General features: G+C 38.5%; 2 protein-coding genes across 8 annotated transcripts in view; both read left to right on the top strand.

The window, feature by feature from the left end:
• The first annotated feature begins 3,047 nt into the window (after positions 1-3,047).
• On the top strand, positions 3,048-5,271 carry LOC137970283 (uncharacterized). 2 transcript variants are annotated; one of them, XM_068816799.1, is made up of 4 exons: positions 3,050-3,351; positions 3,892-4,042; positions 4,427-4,462; positions 4,973-5,271. In XM_068816799.1, the coding sequence occupies exons 1-4, from the start codon at positions 3,157-3,159 to the stop codon at positions 5,260-5,262; spliced, it is 672 nt and encodes a 223-aa protein (XP_068672900.1). In that variant the 5' UTR covers positions 3,050-3,156; the 3' UTR covers positions 5,263-5,271. The 2 variants fall into 2 exon arrangements, with proteins under 2 accessions (XP_068672901.1, XP_068672900.1); XM_068816800.1 differs by lacking the exon at positions 4,427-4,462 and having other exon boundaries at positions 3,048-3,351.
• A 480-nt stretch (positions 5,272-5,751) lies between these two features.
• LOC137970286 (globin C, coelomic-like) overlaps positions 5,752-16,231 on the top strand; it is a 115,480-nt gene continuing 105,000 nt past the window's right edge. For 2 of the 6 annotated variants that reach the window (XM_068816807.1, XM_068816805.1), the window contains exon 1: positions 9,210-9,377. The gene's annotated coding sequence lies outside the window, so the exon portion shown is untranslated. Of the gene's footprint in view, positions 5,859-5,884; positions 5,909-9,209; positions 9,378-10,099; positions 10,189-16,231 lie in introns of those variants that run through there. The other 4 variants (XM_068816806.1, XM_068816801.1, XM_068816802.1 and 1 more) reach the window with 4 other exon arrangements.

Below are 16,231 nucleotides of genomic sequence, written 5' to 3'. Positions count from 1 at the left end.
TAATAGTGTTATTATCGTATCGATCGTACCCATACATATCCCACGAAAACCATTACGTTATCGGAGATTTTACAGTTGCTGCAACTGATAGTGCAATCGGAGATTTCACGACGGCTATAAGTGATGGTGCAATACGTTCGTGTGCAGTCCTTGTTGTCAGTTGTTGTGCTACAGATTGATCGGGTGATTTTATGTCTATAGTCATCAGTGAATCAACAAGGACTGCTTTGGAATGTGCACTACGTTGCGACTATAGTGGTAAGAAAACAGATATTTTTTTAAACGGCGGCTATAAGATCTAAGAGATCTTCTTGATATAAGATTGTTTTAATCATTAGAAAGCCATGCCATTTTGCAAAATTTTATGCAAATATATCTTTCAACGCAGAGAAAACAGTTTTCGAAGTGACTTATACTGAATATTTACTACTTTTAATTGCGAAAAACGCCAAAAACTTTAATTCAATCTTAACTCAATCTTAACTCAACTCAATTCAACTCGTAACTCGATGAATAGCCAATCCCAGTGTAGCCCGATACACCGAATCTGTAGGACGATAAATTTTGGCTTGCATGAGCAAAATAACTCCCCTTTATGAACACCTGAAAAAAATAACGAAAGAAATGAAATTGCAATCAGCTAACCATTACAGAGCCAGATTTTCGACAAATGCCGACAAAATTCATAATGTCGACATTCAGTACCAGCCAAAAATGAAAGAAAACTTAGTTCGGTTTCTCAAAGCAGGCGAAAACAAAACAAAAGTTTCTCGAAAGCTGCAAACCGTGGACACATGTCACAGCAAACAGAAAGGCAACAAGATGGCCGCCACTTCTTTTCCGCGCCCTAGTACTCAAGCCCCTGCAAACTCTTAGAGATCACGTGACCATTCTCGTATACCAACATATAAATACCTCTGCTGCCAACTTAGTGTGGGCAAATCTCACACAAAAATGGGGGTCCCTGGTAAATTAAGGCATGGGTCTCAATTTGCCTTAATTTGCTCACTTCAAAAGTGAGGGGGTGGTCTATCTCTTACAGCTTTAGATGTAGGCACATAAAACTTTGTCAGCTGCTTACATTTTTAGTTTAAGTCGATTTATTATTTTTATTATGCAAATTAGGCTACGTGACCTGCATCTGTTTAAAAAGCTTGTTTTTGAAACGGCAACACTTTTTCGTGTGTTCTCAATTGTTTTACCGGTTGCATAATGTTAAGGCCGATTAATATGTCACTTCTGTGCTTGGCCTTTGTTAGATATTTTTTTCTTGACGCCTTTGCTTTTAAAAAAGCAAAGGCGTCAAGATGGGATAAAACTGCCTTGGGGGACTGGGTCTAGTTGAAAAAACCGTTTATTTTCAAAAACAGTAGAAAATTCAAAAGAGGCCAAGCTTGCATTACACATTGTCCTAAACCCGGTCTGACTTAATAACTCGCGACAAAAACTGTTTTCATTTTTGTTTAAAGACATTTTATTGTTTTCTGGCCGCGTGCAGTCACGTGACAACATGAGCATAATTGGAACACACCAAATTGACAGGAACCACACATGAATGTGTCTGGCAAAGTTTCATCTTTCTAATGCTTAAGGACGTTCGCGCCCATTGCTACTGCGCATCCTTACAGCGCACGCAAATTCACGTGCCACGTCATGCTCGACCTAAAATGAACAATGATAGGGCAGATGGCCATTGCTAAAGCTTTGCTTGGATTTAACGATCTTGGATGTTCAGTGACCCCTACTTTTCTTTTCAGAAACATATTTTATTTACAATTATCTCCTCATTGTCCAAAAATAAACAAAAAATCACCGTGGGAAGTTAAAACATTTTCAAGATTTCTGTCCTCGGAACATGGAATCCTGCCATCTTGTGGCTGCAAGTCGCATGAAACTATGGTCGCTAAATGCGAATTTGTTCTTTAAGGAACCTCAACAGTTAACTAAATTCACTTGATGGGTCCACTTAAAGAAAGTTTGGTAGAGATCATTTCACTTCAAAGATGTAATTGCAATATTTTTGGGCTTACAGACACTGTGGCCATATTCCTCAAAGAAGCCAGATTTTTTCAGATTTAGGGTGTTCTTCCGGGCAAGTTCTCTCCCCTGTTCTAACATCTTTACTTATTTACCGGTAATTAAATATGTCATTAAAAACAATACAAAATCCAACAGAACAAAACAGCTTAAAGGAAACATCCACTAAAACAAGAATACAACTTTAAAAAATTTAACACAATGCTTACAATCAGAATTGTTCAAACGTTTTCCAATGGAAGCGTTTGTATCCGAAGTAAATGAATTTCCAAAACGCTTGTTTTGGTTTTCAAATTTCCTAAGCGCCGCCATCTTGAATAATTGTGACGTGTTATGGTTGCTCTTTTGGATTTGCTCAAGAGCTTTTGTTTTAAAACAATAGGTCATCCATGACACGTCACAATTATTCAAGACGGCGGCGCCCGGGAAATTTGAAAACCAAAACAATGTTTTTAAAATTTATTTATTTCCGATACAAACGCTCCCATTGGAAAACTTTGGAACAATTTTGATTGTAAGCATTATGTTAACTATTTTAAAGATATGTTCCTGTTTTAGTGGAGGTTCCCTTTAAAGGTTTCGTACCTCTTTTGTTTCCAGGTTGGGAAACGCCGCTGACTGAAAAAAAAAGCAAAAGTTGCGGCATGTCGTGTTGGAAACGTTTCGAGTAGTATTTTGAACAAACGTACGTTCATTGCAGTAAACCTTATAAATGCGGAAAGAAACCTTTGCCATTTCATCCTTAGATATTATTTCACTGGCCCAGCTGCAACGAGCCCCTTGTGTTAGCAGCATGTGTACGAAAATTACTGATGAGGTAACCAGTAGGGTTTTGCTGACTTTTTAAAGAGCCGCTTATATCATTCTTTACTGGAAGGGTTACTTGGGGGGGGGGGGGGGGGGGGGGGGGGCTTTAACGAGCTGACTATTTGCGGTGCTAGTTTAGCCCTACCTCACTTTGGTCAAAGTGATGCAGTAATCATTTGTTGATAAGGAAGGTAGGCTCGTACGCAAACAATTCACCACCAAACAGAACAGGTATTTGGCCACGCCTGTTATCACGAACAAGGAGCAACCCTCACGTTATTTTTCTGACTATGCGAACATCAGCACACAAGAATGAGTAACAGTATTTCTGCGTTTTACCTTCAAATGGTGGTTTTCGTTGTCAGCAGAGAAATCATAGGAATAGAAAACACACTAGGGAGTCGATCAGGCGATGACATAATCAAAGACTGTAATGGCATTTTGTACCGTCTAATGATCGATTCTGGTGAACCGCCATTTCCCGAAACAGCATGTGATATCAAACAGGTAATTCATAATTATTATCAATATTTCTTTTTATCAGGAGAGTCGGCAAATATCTCTCGAAGATATCACTGAAAGCAAGCCAATATACGCTTGCACACTTGGATAATTTATAATACAAGTATTTGATCATTCTAGACTTTTGCGTAGCTCATTTGCGTTGCTAGGTGACACACGAGATATCCACAATAGGAACCAAATGAAACACTATGGCCGTGTTTTCACGACAGCCGTTGTCTCGCTTAACATTCCTGAAAGTGGTTTGTTTGCAGACTTCGTTAAGCAACTTAAAAATGATACGTGTTTTCACGGGTAAGATTTAATGAGGACAGAGCGCGTGCCAATGCAATAATAAAAATAATAAAAAAATAGTAAGCCTAATCGTGGCAACTAGTACTGTTCTGCACAGAAGAGTTGGAAGTCCATAATCGCAGACTTTCTGGTTTGCCAAACCCAAACCAGCGAAATTCCGAAAAAATCACGGAGGAGAAAGCTATGTTGCGTTTATTTTGTTTTGATTTACTTTGCCCTTTTTACGCACAGAAAGTAATACACTGTTTTGAGAGGAGCAACGGTTCTGGACATCTTCTGGATTGCGACCGTTTCCTGCTGGTGCAGTCGTCGATAGTAGACGAGGCACTAATGTGCCCTGGCCTCAACTACAAGAAACTACAGGAAAACATTCAGAACTCAAGTACGTCCAGACTGTTAAAAGTGCACATGATGAGATACAAGCTCGTTGTTATGAAACTCACCATGGTTTCTCTTATACTTTGGGTGTATACCATAAAGCTTATACTTTGGAATATGTACTAGGCATATCCAATGGCATATTCAATTATTTAAGTCATTCACATATCAGCCGAGCGCCCCACGTAGGAATCCCTAAGTTCACGAGTAAAATCGTCTGGCGTTTAACAGAGTAAAATCTGTTAAGTGTCACTCCCACTGAGGAGTCAGTGGATTAAAGACATTGGTTGAAAATCAAGAATGTCTCAAAATACAAACAGATACTGCTGACTTTTTCATTTCAATTGCGGTCGTCCTCCATAACCACTTATATCTAACTTTTTTTCAGCTTTTGTTAAAAGATTGTTTACTAAATATCAAACAGGTAAGCTTTGTATTCGAATTCAACCCTTCAAACTGGTCAGCTGGAAATTTAGATTATTTATTACTTTAATATCTCGTAATGTTCTCTGACAACGCTATGTATCAGGTTGGTTGCGATATTTTCTATACAGCTCTCTGGTGTTTCCGCTTAGAATGAATCTTTTTCGTTTTTGGCTGATCTGAAGTTGGTAATGAGTACGGTAAGTTTGAAATCGACTCATTTACGAGGATTTAGAATTTTAAAATGGTTAATGCGACTGGCTTGGAGATGATTGCTTTGGTCTCAGCCTTATCCGCAATTATAGGTTATCCTTTTATAAAACCCGGAAATGAACTATGTATAGTTCAGGTTTTCCCACCCTGGTCAGAGTTTTTCTCTGTCCTTGCGTGGGCCCATTTCCATCAGTAGGGCTAACGCTCACATGGTTCATATGGGATAGAAATCTAGCACTTCACATTACACTCTATTCAGTTAACTATGTATAGTAATGTCATTTTGTCCCTTTTACAGTCGCGCGGCATTCCAATTCAAGTTCCGAAGACTGCGCTGTCGATATACACCAGAGTTGTGAGAAAAAGATATTTGAGCAGATGGTAGTAAACCACTACCCCTGGCCTAAGACAACAAAATGGAGAAACTGTTACGAAGATGCTGTGAGGAGGAGGCCGTGTCCAGCAGCTATTCTTCAGAATTACTCCAGCTTACAAGAGCACTTTGGAGAGCGTTTAAGAGCACTAGAATACCTTTTGGGATTATTTGGGATATTTATGAATGACCGTAACCAGCAACCATGTAAATAAAATAAATTGTGGCTAAGGCTACAATTGTGATGGGTATCCTTACAGTGTTAAAGGTTTAACTTAGATTTCATCATAGACGTGTCTTTAAACATTTCTTTCCATTTCCTTTATGTATATAAAAAAAAACCAGTTTAAATGCATTTTAGCTTAGAAACGCAGAGAATCCTTCTTTGATTTTCGAGAGATTCTAATGTTTTCTATCAATATATGCCTGGCTCAATGCCCCGGCTCACCCTGTGCATCACTGATAAATTGTGTTATCCAAGCAACAAAAAGCTTTCAAGATATAGTGGATCCAAAACTACGTTAAGATGTATTGTGCCACTAACAACCGTGAAATCGATATACTCCAAAGTTGTTTTCATAGCATTAACTTTACTTAAGGGACATAGATTGGGTAAACAATAATGCTCCTTTTCCGGTATATTTTTATAATGCATTAAGGTTTGTCACCAAAAGCTATCAAATATAAAGTGTTCCCTGGGTAGTATTTTAAACGGAAACCTGGCACACTTGGAAAGAATAAGTTGAAATTCGAAAAAGAGAAAGATTATTCATCTCCAATTGTAGATACTTAGAAGATGACACTGTAACCGGTAAGCTTTGAGGTAAAACAGTCCCCTTGGCGAATATACCTTGCTTCAAGGTAGGCGGTAATACGAAAAATGTTGTGAAAAAACACGAAACAAATTTCGATATTTTGCCTTCAGTTGATCTTACTTCCCTCGTGTTAACGTGATATTGGAATTCTTGTATTGACTCCCCTAACCCTAACCTCTTTTTTCAATACCGCAGCTTTTTCTTATTGAAGGAGAACAGTGTTTCAAAATGTCATTATATTTTTTCATATGCATTTTTTTCCCCAGTAGGGTAGGTTACCCCAACCTGAAGTAAGCATGCTAGAATTTCTCGCAAGAATAAAAGCTTGTTGTTACATGTCAACAAACATGAGACTGAAAGGCGAACGGAATCTCGGTTAAACTCAGCGACGCGTGCAGCTTAGCTATCCTCAGGGAATTTCTGTTGTTGCCAAAGCTTCCGAGACGAGGAATATTTTTCTTTCATTTTATTGAATGTTCGTCAAGATAAACTAGTAGAATAATTGAACAGTGGCGATAAAAAATAGGTCTAAGTGTAAAAAAAAGGCGTGAAACTCACGAATGAAGCAACACAAAGAAAAAGAAGAAAAAAAAAGCAAACTTGAAAAGTTAAGATTGCCCTAACGTGAGCTACTGAAAGAAAGGAAAAAGTTTCACAGGAAATGCAAAAACACTTAGAAAGGTGTTTGCTTAACAACCTGCTCTCAATGGAAAAATTCTGGGCTTGCTGTTCTTCCACCATTTATCTTAAGACCTTCCTTCATAACAACAACAACAACAACAACAACAATGAGAATAATGATAGCAATGATGATGATGATGATGATAATAATAATAATAATCTTGACGATGATGATGATAACGTTTTCAGTGTCAATTAATGTTACGTAGCTATACGGTATACATAGCTTTCCACATTGCTTTATTGGTGATAGCTTTCTTAAAGAAAGACATGTTAAATAATCTAGTAAATTTTTTTTTGGAATTTGCTAGGCTGCTGAATTTTTTCAACAGTCTATTTGCAGTGTGTTCAAAAGAAGAAAGAAAATAGAGCATGTAACATTTATAAAGCTTGCAGGAACTAATACTGTTAATAATGTACCTTGTAACTGAGTGAAGAAACGAAGGAGGACAAAAAATTAAACAATAATTCAAGTATAAGCCAAAATTAAAGGTGGTAGACAAAAAAAAGATGGAGGAATTGATCCGTGCTCAGGCATTAAAGCTGAGAATTGCAAATACGAAAGTGCGATAATTTGGGTAGTCCGGTTTTTTAATTAGCACATGAATGTCTATTTAACGTTATTGTCAAGTTGTCCCGGCTTTCCTGATCACAAAGTTCCAAAGTTTTTTTCGGTAAATCCGTTTCATGACAAGGCATCATTGGAGAGTTCTCAATCTTGTATCCAATATCATATTAAGTCCTTTTATATGGAATAATAAAAGTCATTTCGAAGTGTAAAAATTCGAGTGCCCGCTTTGTTATTCAGGCCCTACAGCTGAGCAGCTATATAGGACAGTACTAGTGTTGAAAAAAAAAAGTCGGTAGAATCTGTTTCTCACTTTTGTCGTACACATTTTCATTCCAAGAAATTTCAGTGAAGTCGAAAAATTGTAAAATTGCTTTAGCCCTTTCCTCTGTGATAACTGAACTTTGCGTTTCTTGCTCGTCGATCTGATACTACACACTATGTCACCGGGTTGTAAGAGTGTAAGAGTGTAAGGGCCGATTTACACGATACGATTTTGTCGCATGCGACAAGCTCACGACAGGCCTACGACACGACTTACGATTGTCGTAGCGTTTTAAAACATGTTTTAAAATGATAGGACATTTTTTCTGACGTACACAACAATTGTAAATCATGTCGTGGGCCTGTCGTAAGCCGTTGTCGCATGCAAAACAAAGTCGTACCGTGTAAATCGGCCCTAAGAGCGTAAAGAGAGTGTCCGTGGTGCCAATAGGCCTGCAGCGCGTGCATAAATCACTAAAATAAACAGGTCTGTTGGAAGCGTGCTTGATTTTCAACAAAATGATCGCCAAAATTGGCAAGAATTTGTGACACTAATGAATAGTAAAGCAGTTGCTATTTCCAAAACGATGAAATTACCTGGTGATAAATAACCTCGTCTAGGAAAGTAAATTTTGACTTTGCAGAAACAATGGTCAACCTCAAGAGTTAGGCGATTGTGATCTTTGTGTTGAGTTCGCATATTTCTTGTCAAACTTTATAACACTTGAAAGAAAAACAAAACCAAACTAACAAAAACAAAAACAAAAACCCGGTGTCTTGCCATAAATTATTTTGACACAGATGTATCCTTTGCTTCGCGAGTAAACAAGCAACGTAACTTGATCACCGCACCGGCTGAATTCGACGACACTTTCAATTTTTTTTACATGGACACCCAAAAGTACAGTAGAAAAATTGAACGTAGCAAAAATCTCCCAAAATGTTTTTCGTTGATGGCAATTTTTTATATTCCCGGTTCAAAGTTTATGTTGTTTTCATGTCGCAAACGTTGCTGCTGACGGCAAAATATTTCATTCTCGATCGACACTTCCTGAAAACTTCCTTCTGCTCTTCCTTAAAACTGTGTATCAATATTTCTTTTGCATAAACCAGGCTAACAAAATCTGTACATTGCTTGGTTTGCATTATTGAGCTTTAAAAGACAATTTTCGGTTCTATGTTTCTGACACAGCAAGTCGTATTTTTTGAGGTAACCCATCCAGGTACTAACCCCGCAGAACAGCGCTTTACTTCAGTGAACTTTTATTTTAGACTCAGAGCACGCGCTTAAACTTGTGGTCAAGAAGAAGTTTTAAGGGAACTTGAAAATGATCAACATGTCAGCCTCGAAGCCAGTTTATCTCGATTCCCTTTTATATTCTTCAATCTTTCTGGGTTTATTGTTTTACTTGTAACCACATGTCTTCTCAGGGCCCAGCTATTTATCTAAGACATCTACCACGGGCACTATAATGACATACGTTACCAAAACAATACCGTGTACTATTAGTGCTACATATTACACAAAGACAACTTGAATCACCTGGAAAACAAAACGCAGCTCAGTTGCCAATTATCGAATAAAGCGCTGTGTTACTGCACTACCACATGAACGCAATGCGTGCCTATTTTTAAATGTGATTTCTTGTTTTTTGTTTGGGTATTCTGAGTTATGAAGTTTTCACAAGCATGAGCACAAGCAACACACGCAAGCACATTTAATTGTTGTTAAGTAGTGTCTATTGTTATAACAAAAGGCTCCAATGAGCAGGAAGCTACTGAGTTTCCGTATGCTTCTTATGCTCATGCTTGCGTCGCTAGTAAAAGCCAGGACTAATCTTGCCGCATCCTCGTCGTTGCCGAGCTGTCAGAGGATCTTGTTCAATCCCTTTGATCTTTTGACTATTTCCATTAATTGGTATCGGTCAGGGACTTAAATTGGTACAATAGCCTTTGTTTTATTCGCTGAGAGGAAGAACAATTCGAGCAAAAATACATCTTGGTAAGTTTATTTTCTTTATATGTTTCGTGCTCATAGGAATTACCTGACCAAAAAAGCCTTTAACCCAGCTGCGTTGTTTGTGGTCGAGCCGTCGGCAAAAAATTTAGGATGATTGTAACTAGCGATATTTTTAAGGTGCGATAAGTCGTGATAATGAGCTGCACAATTTTTCGTAATGTAAACATTTTATACAATTCTTGAATCTGGATGCACAGCGTCTTTTTTGGACTTTTTGAATGCCTACCGATCTATAGAAAAAATGAAGTAAAGAATAATTTTCTTCAAATGAGACTGATGACCACAGTTGTGGTGACCAGAGAGGGAAACTGATGCAATTTAAAATCGAAGCTCTGGTTGCGTCATTGCAAAAAAAAATGAGAATATTCAAATATCATTTTGAGTGCATCATAAGCTGTTCCCTCGGCAGATGCTTTGGTGTTTTTCTATTGCGGCAAACTAAATTCTCGGTATTCGCTCATAAAAAAAATTATCTCTACAGTTTACAGATAGAAAAAAAAAAAAACCAGAAAAAACTCGAGTGTTCTTATCAATTAAGCAGATGAATGACTATGGATACTTTTACTCCTCAATTAATCTATCAGTAGTGTCAAATGTTCTTTTGAAGACATATTCTTTTATTAAAATAAGTCGGGTTAGGCCCTTTTAGAGTAGTAAAATGCTCGGGATAAAATGCAAATTTGGAATTTAAAATTCAATTTTGAGAAATTCTGGGCAGACAAAAGTGAAGCCAAGCACTGATTTTTGTGGAGTCGTGAAGACAACAGATAATTTCAGTTTTAGTCACTGGTAGGTACAATCAAAGCCCCTGAACCGGCGACGCTCTTGTGTCTTTTGTGCCGCATTGCATGAAGCACAAACAATCTGGCGAGTGAATAAGTAGTGCTTCGACGTTATGAGGTCTTTAAAGTGATCAATGTATAAAGCAAGAGCTGATACAAGGCAGAGTAGTTTTTGTGCTGTATTTATTTCGGCTGGGCAAATGAACGTTTTTTTTTTCAATTACAACGGGGATTTCCGTATGTACAAAATTTTGGGTGAAATACTGAAAATAAATGATAAAAATATTCCGAGACAATATATTAAGAAGTTAACAATATAGATGGAAAAGTGAATTATACTAAATCGAGGCCTGCTAGAGATGAAAAGCATTTCATCTGATCTCAAGCACTTCGGCTAAAGCCATGCAACTAACTTCCATCCAAAAAAAATCTTTCGCCAAGGAGACTGAATTCAATGACCAAAATAAAGAAAGCTGTCTTAATTTTTAAACGAAGAACGATTGATCAATCGTTTCTTTACGTCAATCAACCTTATATCATTTGTATTTTATCATTGACTTTACATTGAACACCGTGATTTTGTTACTGGCGGTCATCTTATTGCCCCAGGCCCATTGTAGCCAGGGTTTGAATTTCCAAATGTTCGCCGTCTTTTTCAATCGTCCACAAGTCTTGTTTGCCACCGCCGATTCCTTATGCACAGACAAAGATGCGAAGTTCTTGTGACGACAATGGCGCACGGTTTTAAGCTTTTCAGGATTCCCGTAAACGACATAAAAAGTTCATCATAACAAATCTGAGAAATTTAGGTATTTGTGCCAAGAAGGATTCGAACAAAATAATCTGCAGAACTTTATTTTTGCGAAGAAAAGCTTTAAAGTATGTAATTTTGAATGTTTTCAATTTGAAAACATTTCCTAAAAATTATTCACCCGGCTTCATCCAGCATCAAGAACAACTCGATCGTTGAGTGGAACAGACTGTTAGCCGGCAGTCAATAAGTGTCGCTCAAAAAATAATGAGAATTCGTGGATCTGTCTCAAATAATGACATGACTTAAGTAAATTCTTAAAAAGCTTTCCATGTTATCGATATACGTGAGAAACATGCTCATTGTTGCACAATAATGTGGCTTGATAAGCACTTTAGCCATTGCACCATCATACCTTTTCTGTTTGCATTAGTACTCAATACCAACCAAGAGGAATTTGCATATCTTTTCGTATTTTTAAAAATTACTTTAGAAGTCACCATTAGAATTAAACCAATCACGTAGTTGTCCTTTAATTCCCTGTAAACATGTAAAATGAAAAAAGTTAAATATCTTAATCGTAGTACGACATGTTACTCTTTTACAATATATCAATTTCTTGATTTTGTACAGCTATGGCAAACGGGGTGTGTGATGTGGAATACGCTTAAATCACTTCCGAACAAACACAAATTGTTCCAAGATGGAGCTGGACACATGCAAGTTTTCCGGCACCCGTACAGTAGATCAATATCAAGTTGAAAAACTGTTTACAATATAAAAGAAAAAAAGAAGGGAAAAGATTAATTCGCAGGATAGAAACACTTTCCAACTGCTGACCTAGTACAGAAATAAGCTACTCGGACATAATCGAATATAATGAGAAATGATATTTGGTAACAAACGTTTAAAATTATAAAATGCTTTGAAAACTAAAGAGTGAACGACTCTACAAATCAAGTTTCATAATGTTATGGTTGTAGAAAAAATGATTTTCAGCATAAAATTCGACTTATAAGCAGTTCTTATAAATTAACCGTCTACACCCGAGAGATCGGGTCCAAATGTACAATGCCATTAAGGGCCATATAAAAGAGCACAAGGTATTTAACCCTAATCCTTGGTAAGAGTCAGATGGGGGATGATCAATATATAATTTATCTCCAAACGGTGTTTTAAAAAAGCCACATCGTTGCTCGTGGTGGCAGTCTTTTTTCAATTGTAACTCTTGCCAATTTTGGCGCTCACTTACTACTAATACTACTATTGCCACTCAGTACTACTACTGCTATTGCCACTCAGTACTGCTACCACTCAAGTAAAGCTATGCTAGTACTCAAGTAAAGCTATGTTCCTCGCAATAATGAACGCAATCTTGGAGTCTTCATGGGGTAATCGGGAGAGCGCATCACAGTTACTTTGTCGCTGCGACTTTCTGTATTCAATGCGATAATCATAAGCAGAGAGAACTATGGCCCGTCGTAGCAGCTGCCAACGTGGGAATGGCAGCCTTTGGGCCCAAAATAGCTAACGAAGGCTGGTGATCAGTTATTAACGTGAACTTTCGTCCGTACGAAAACTGACGAATTTTTTTTACTCCATTCACAATAGACAGAGCTTTCCGTTCTATTTGTGAATAGTTTCTCTCGCTGGGGGTTAGGGTACGGGAGGCAAAGGCTACTGGCCTCCCCTGCCCGTCATCCATAACATGACTTAGTACAGCTCCTAAGCCATAACTTGATGCATGACAAGCCAGCCGTAATTCTCTATGCAAGACCTTCCTTACAGACTTCGAATGCTTTCGACATTCCTTTGTCCAATCCCACGGAACATTCTTTTGAAAAAGCTTATGCAACGGTGCTAATGTTGTGGCTAGACCTGGCAGGAAAGAACGATAATATTGGACCATGCCTAGGAAAGACCTCACTCAGTTCACTTACGTTCCGAGGGGCTGGTGCTTTCTTTACTGCATTGGTTTTCTCATCCACCGGCTGGAGACCTACTGCGCTTGTTTTTACACCTAGGTAAATTACTTCGTTTGTTTGTTTGTTGTTGTTTGGACCTGCTATACCCACCCACCCATATACTCACAGAGGACATCCACAACACCGGGAAATTCATCCCCTACTCTTCTCGAATAGTGTGTGGGTTCTTCAACGTCCCACAGGGAACTAATGAACATGGAAGAGGTTTGTGAGAAGGGGCCTACGGTTTATAGTCCTTATCCGAGAAGACTTGAAAGTCTAACCATTTCCGGATGTAATTACAAAGGCAGTACTTTCTCCTCAGTTATTTTAAGACCTTGAGAGTTGGTCCGGCCGGAGTCGAACTCACGACCTCCCGCATGGCAGCCCGGTGCTCAACCAACTGAGCCACCGGTGCGCGGTTTTAGATGCAAAATAGTATTGTTGCAGCCTGTCCAAAACGTCTGCGAGTATTTTAAGATTATCTTGCCAATCATTGCCGCCCACCAATATATCATCCTGCTAACAAACACATTTCCCAATTTCCTGGAGAATTTGGTCCATTTTGGCCCGAAATATTTTTAGGGATGACTTTACACCACGGGGTACTTTCTTGTAGGAATGTAGACCTTTGTGAGTGTTTATAGTCAAGTATTCTTGACTTTCTTCGTCAACATATTCAGCTGTGCGTATGCGTGCGATAGGTCAAGTTTGCTAGATACCTCTAAATCAACAAGGGAAGCATACAGATCCTGAGAGGTGGGTAAAACATATGGCTCGTCCTCCACAGCCTGATTGACACTAGCCTTGTAATCACCGCAGATTCTCACTGCGTTATCGGACCTCGGCACTACCACGATTGGGCTTGCCCCACTCAGTTTTCTTAATCACCCATGTTTTTGCGAGTCTAATTAGCTCTTTCTCTACTTGTTCCTTCAACTCATTAGGAACTCGACGGGCTTTGACAAAAATTGCCTTTACATTCCCTTTCAAAGTTATACGTGTCTCAAGCCCCGTTATGCCTTTATAGCTGTCGCTGAACAAGTCATTGTATTTTGACAGAAGAGTTTTTAGTTGACTCTCGGGACTGGCTATGTTTACCTGGAAACACTAAAAATCTCACCCAATGCCAATTTGATTTGACTCAGCCAATATTTGCCAAGCAGAGTAGGCTTTCCTCTGTAATTAACTACTACTACTTGTAGAGAATGTTTGTTTTTATAAACAACATCACATTTCACCTGACACATCAAGCCTTTCACCTGTGTATGTCCAAAGCACTATCTTTGAAGTTGTTAAGGGTATATCTGCAAACTTCTCTTGGTATAAACTGTGTGGCATCATGGAATAGTCTGCAGCAGTATCCACCACCATTTTATAAGGTTTCCCATTGATTACCATGTCTACCGAGTAACCTTGGGAACTGAGCTTGTTTGTGTCAAAGGCGTACAGGGAATAAATTCCTAATTCATCTTCGCTGCCTGATTCAGATCCGTGCAAATTGTACACTGCCCCTTTCTTAGTTTCCTTTTTTGTTTCGACAAACGGATGCTAAATGACCAATCTTAGAACACCGATAACATTGTGGAGACTTAAATTTACATGACTGACATGAACGTTTTACCCCACACCTAAAACATTGCTCATTGTTCTTAATGTCCTTTGTTGTCAACTAGTTCACTTGAGAGCCTTTGCTAGTTTGTAGAGTGAAACTCCTGGGTGTTTTTCTCAGCCATCTCCATAGCTTTGGCAATCCTACAAGCCTTCTCGAACGTCAAATCCTCTGTGTTCAGCAATTTATTCTGTATCTTCGGGTTGCTGAGTCCACAGACAAATCGGTCACCTAGAGCTCTATCCAGGAACTCACCATAATTGCAATAAATGACCAACTTCTTCAATGCCAGCTCATAATGCCCGATCGATTCACCAGACGTTTGATTTTGGGTGCCAAAATGGAAACTCTGTGCAATTTCCAAGGGTATTGGATTGTAATGTTTCTCCAAAGCACGTACAATCTCAATCCTTTCCCGACATAGGAAAAAGATGTTTCACGCTCGGCGATACACATGCCCAAACGCCCAAAAAGTCCACTTGCACTGTTAATTGTTTGTTGTCGTTAGAAATGTAAGGAGTAGAGGGTTTGATCATGGCGGACATGGTGGTGTACCAGTCGAAGCAGAAACTAAAGGAAACTCAAGGTCAATTTTCATAGCAATGTGCCCACCGTTTTTTAACATTTTGCAAGGCATGAAAATTGTTAGTCTTGAATAAAGTAATGAATAATCACTGCTGTTGCGTGGTTTAGTCAATGTCAATGTTCTTTATTTAGATGTCCTTGATCTCGATTTTGCAATCGCAGATATAGGTTTAAAGGACCAACCCACCTATGACTCCGAGTCTGCGAATCAAACCCGGGCCACATTGGTGGGAGGCGAGTGCTCTCACCACCGCGCCAGCTCTGTACCCCCCAACTCGTAAAAAAACCTCATAAACATGCAAAACCACAGGTAGCTGCATTGTTCGGTATTGAAAATACTTTCAACTTTTCCGAATTTTAATTTGGTTACCAGAAGAGGTTTCTACACAAATGTTTCACTCGATGAATTTATCATTAATAATAATCCGTTTCAGTTCCTTCCTAAGGTCAAATTTTAACAATTCCTGCTTCTTACTATTCATTTAAGTTAGTTGGTTCTACACTCTACATCGAGAGCTTTTTCTCCGGGTACTCTGGTTTTCTCCTCTCCTCAAAAACCAACATTTAACTTGATTTGCGTTAATTGTTGATTTCAGTTTGCAGTGTCTCCAATTAGTACGTCGGAGTAGACTATTGAACAAAGTACCTTTTCCTTTCCTTTGCCCGTGTTGCTATAATTTATTAGAAAGTTTACCAACACTTTGGAAGAACTCAAGCCAACAGTCTCAGAAATCCACCCAAATATGATAATAACTTGCGGCCTTTTTTTTCAATCCACAGTCGTGTTGAAGATTCCATCTTTCTGAAACAATAACCTCTTCAGAACGGAATACTATCGCGATCCTTTGATGTTAATTTTTGGAACCACGCCTATCATTTGCCTTGTAAATACTTCAAGAATCAATAACGTACATATTCAGTCGTTTTCTAACAACAATTGGTGGTGGACTGAGTCTTTCAATCCCTCAACAGTAATTTGTGTCTGACAAATCGTTTGCCGAAAAACTCCGTGCGTGTCTGCACAATGTTCGTCAATTAACAAATTGTTTTCCAAATGAAATCGTCCCTTCGCGACTCTTAATCAAACAAAAGGATTTTCCTTGACGTGAGATAATTTAGTCACTTTACGACCAGTGAGAAAA

The sequence above is a fragment of the Montipora foliosa genome, chromosome 9 (assembly GCF_036669935.1).
Source record: "Montipora foliosa isolate CH-2021 chromosome 9, ASM3666993v2, whole genome shotgun sequence".
NCBI classification, from domain to species: Eukaryota; Metazoa; Cnidaria; class Anthozoa; order Scleractinia; family Acroporidae; genus Montipora; species Montipora foliosa.
This window is presented reverse-complemented; position numbering and strand designations above follow the sequence as displayed.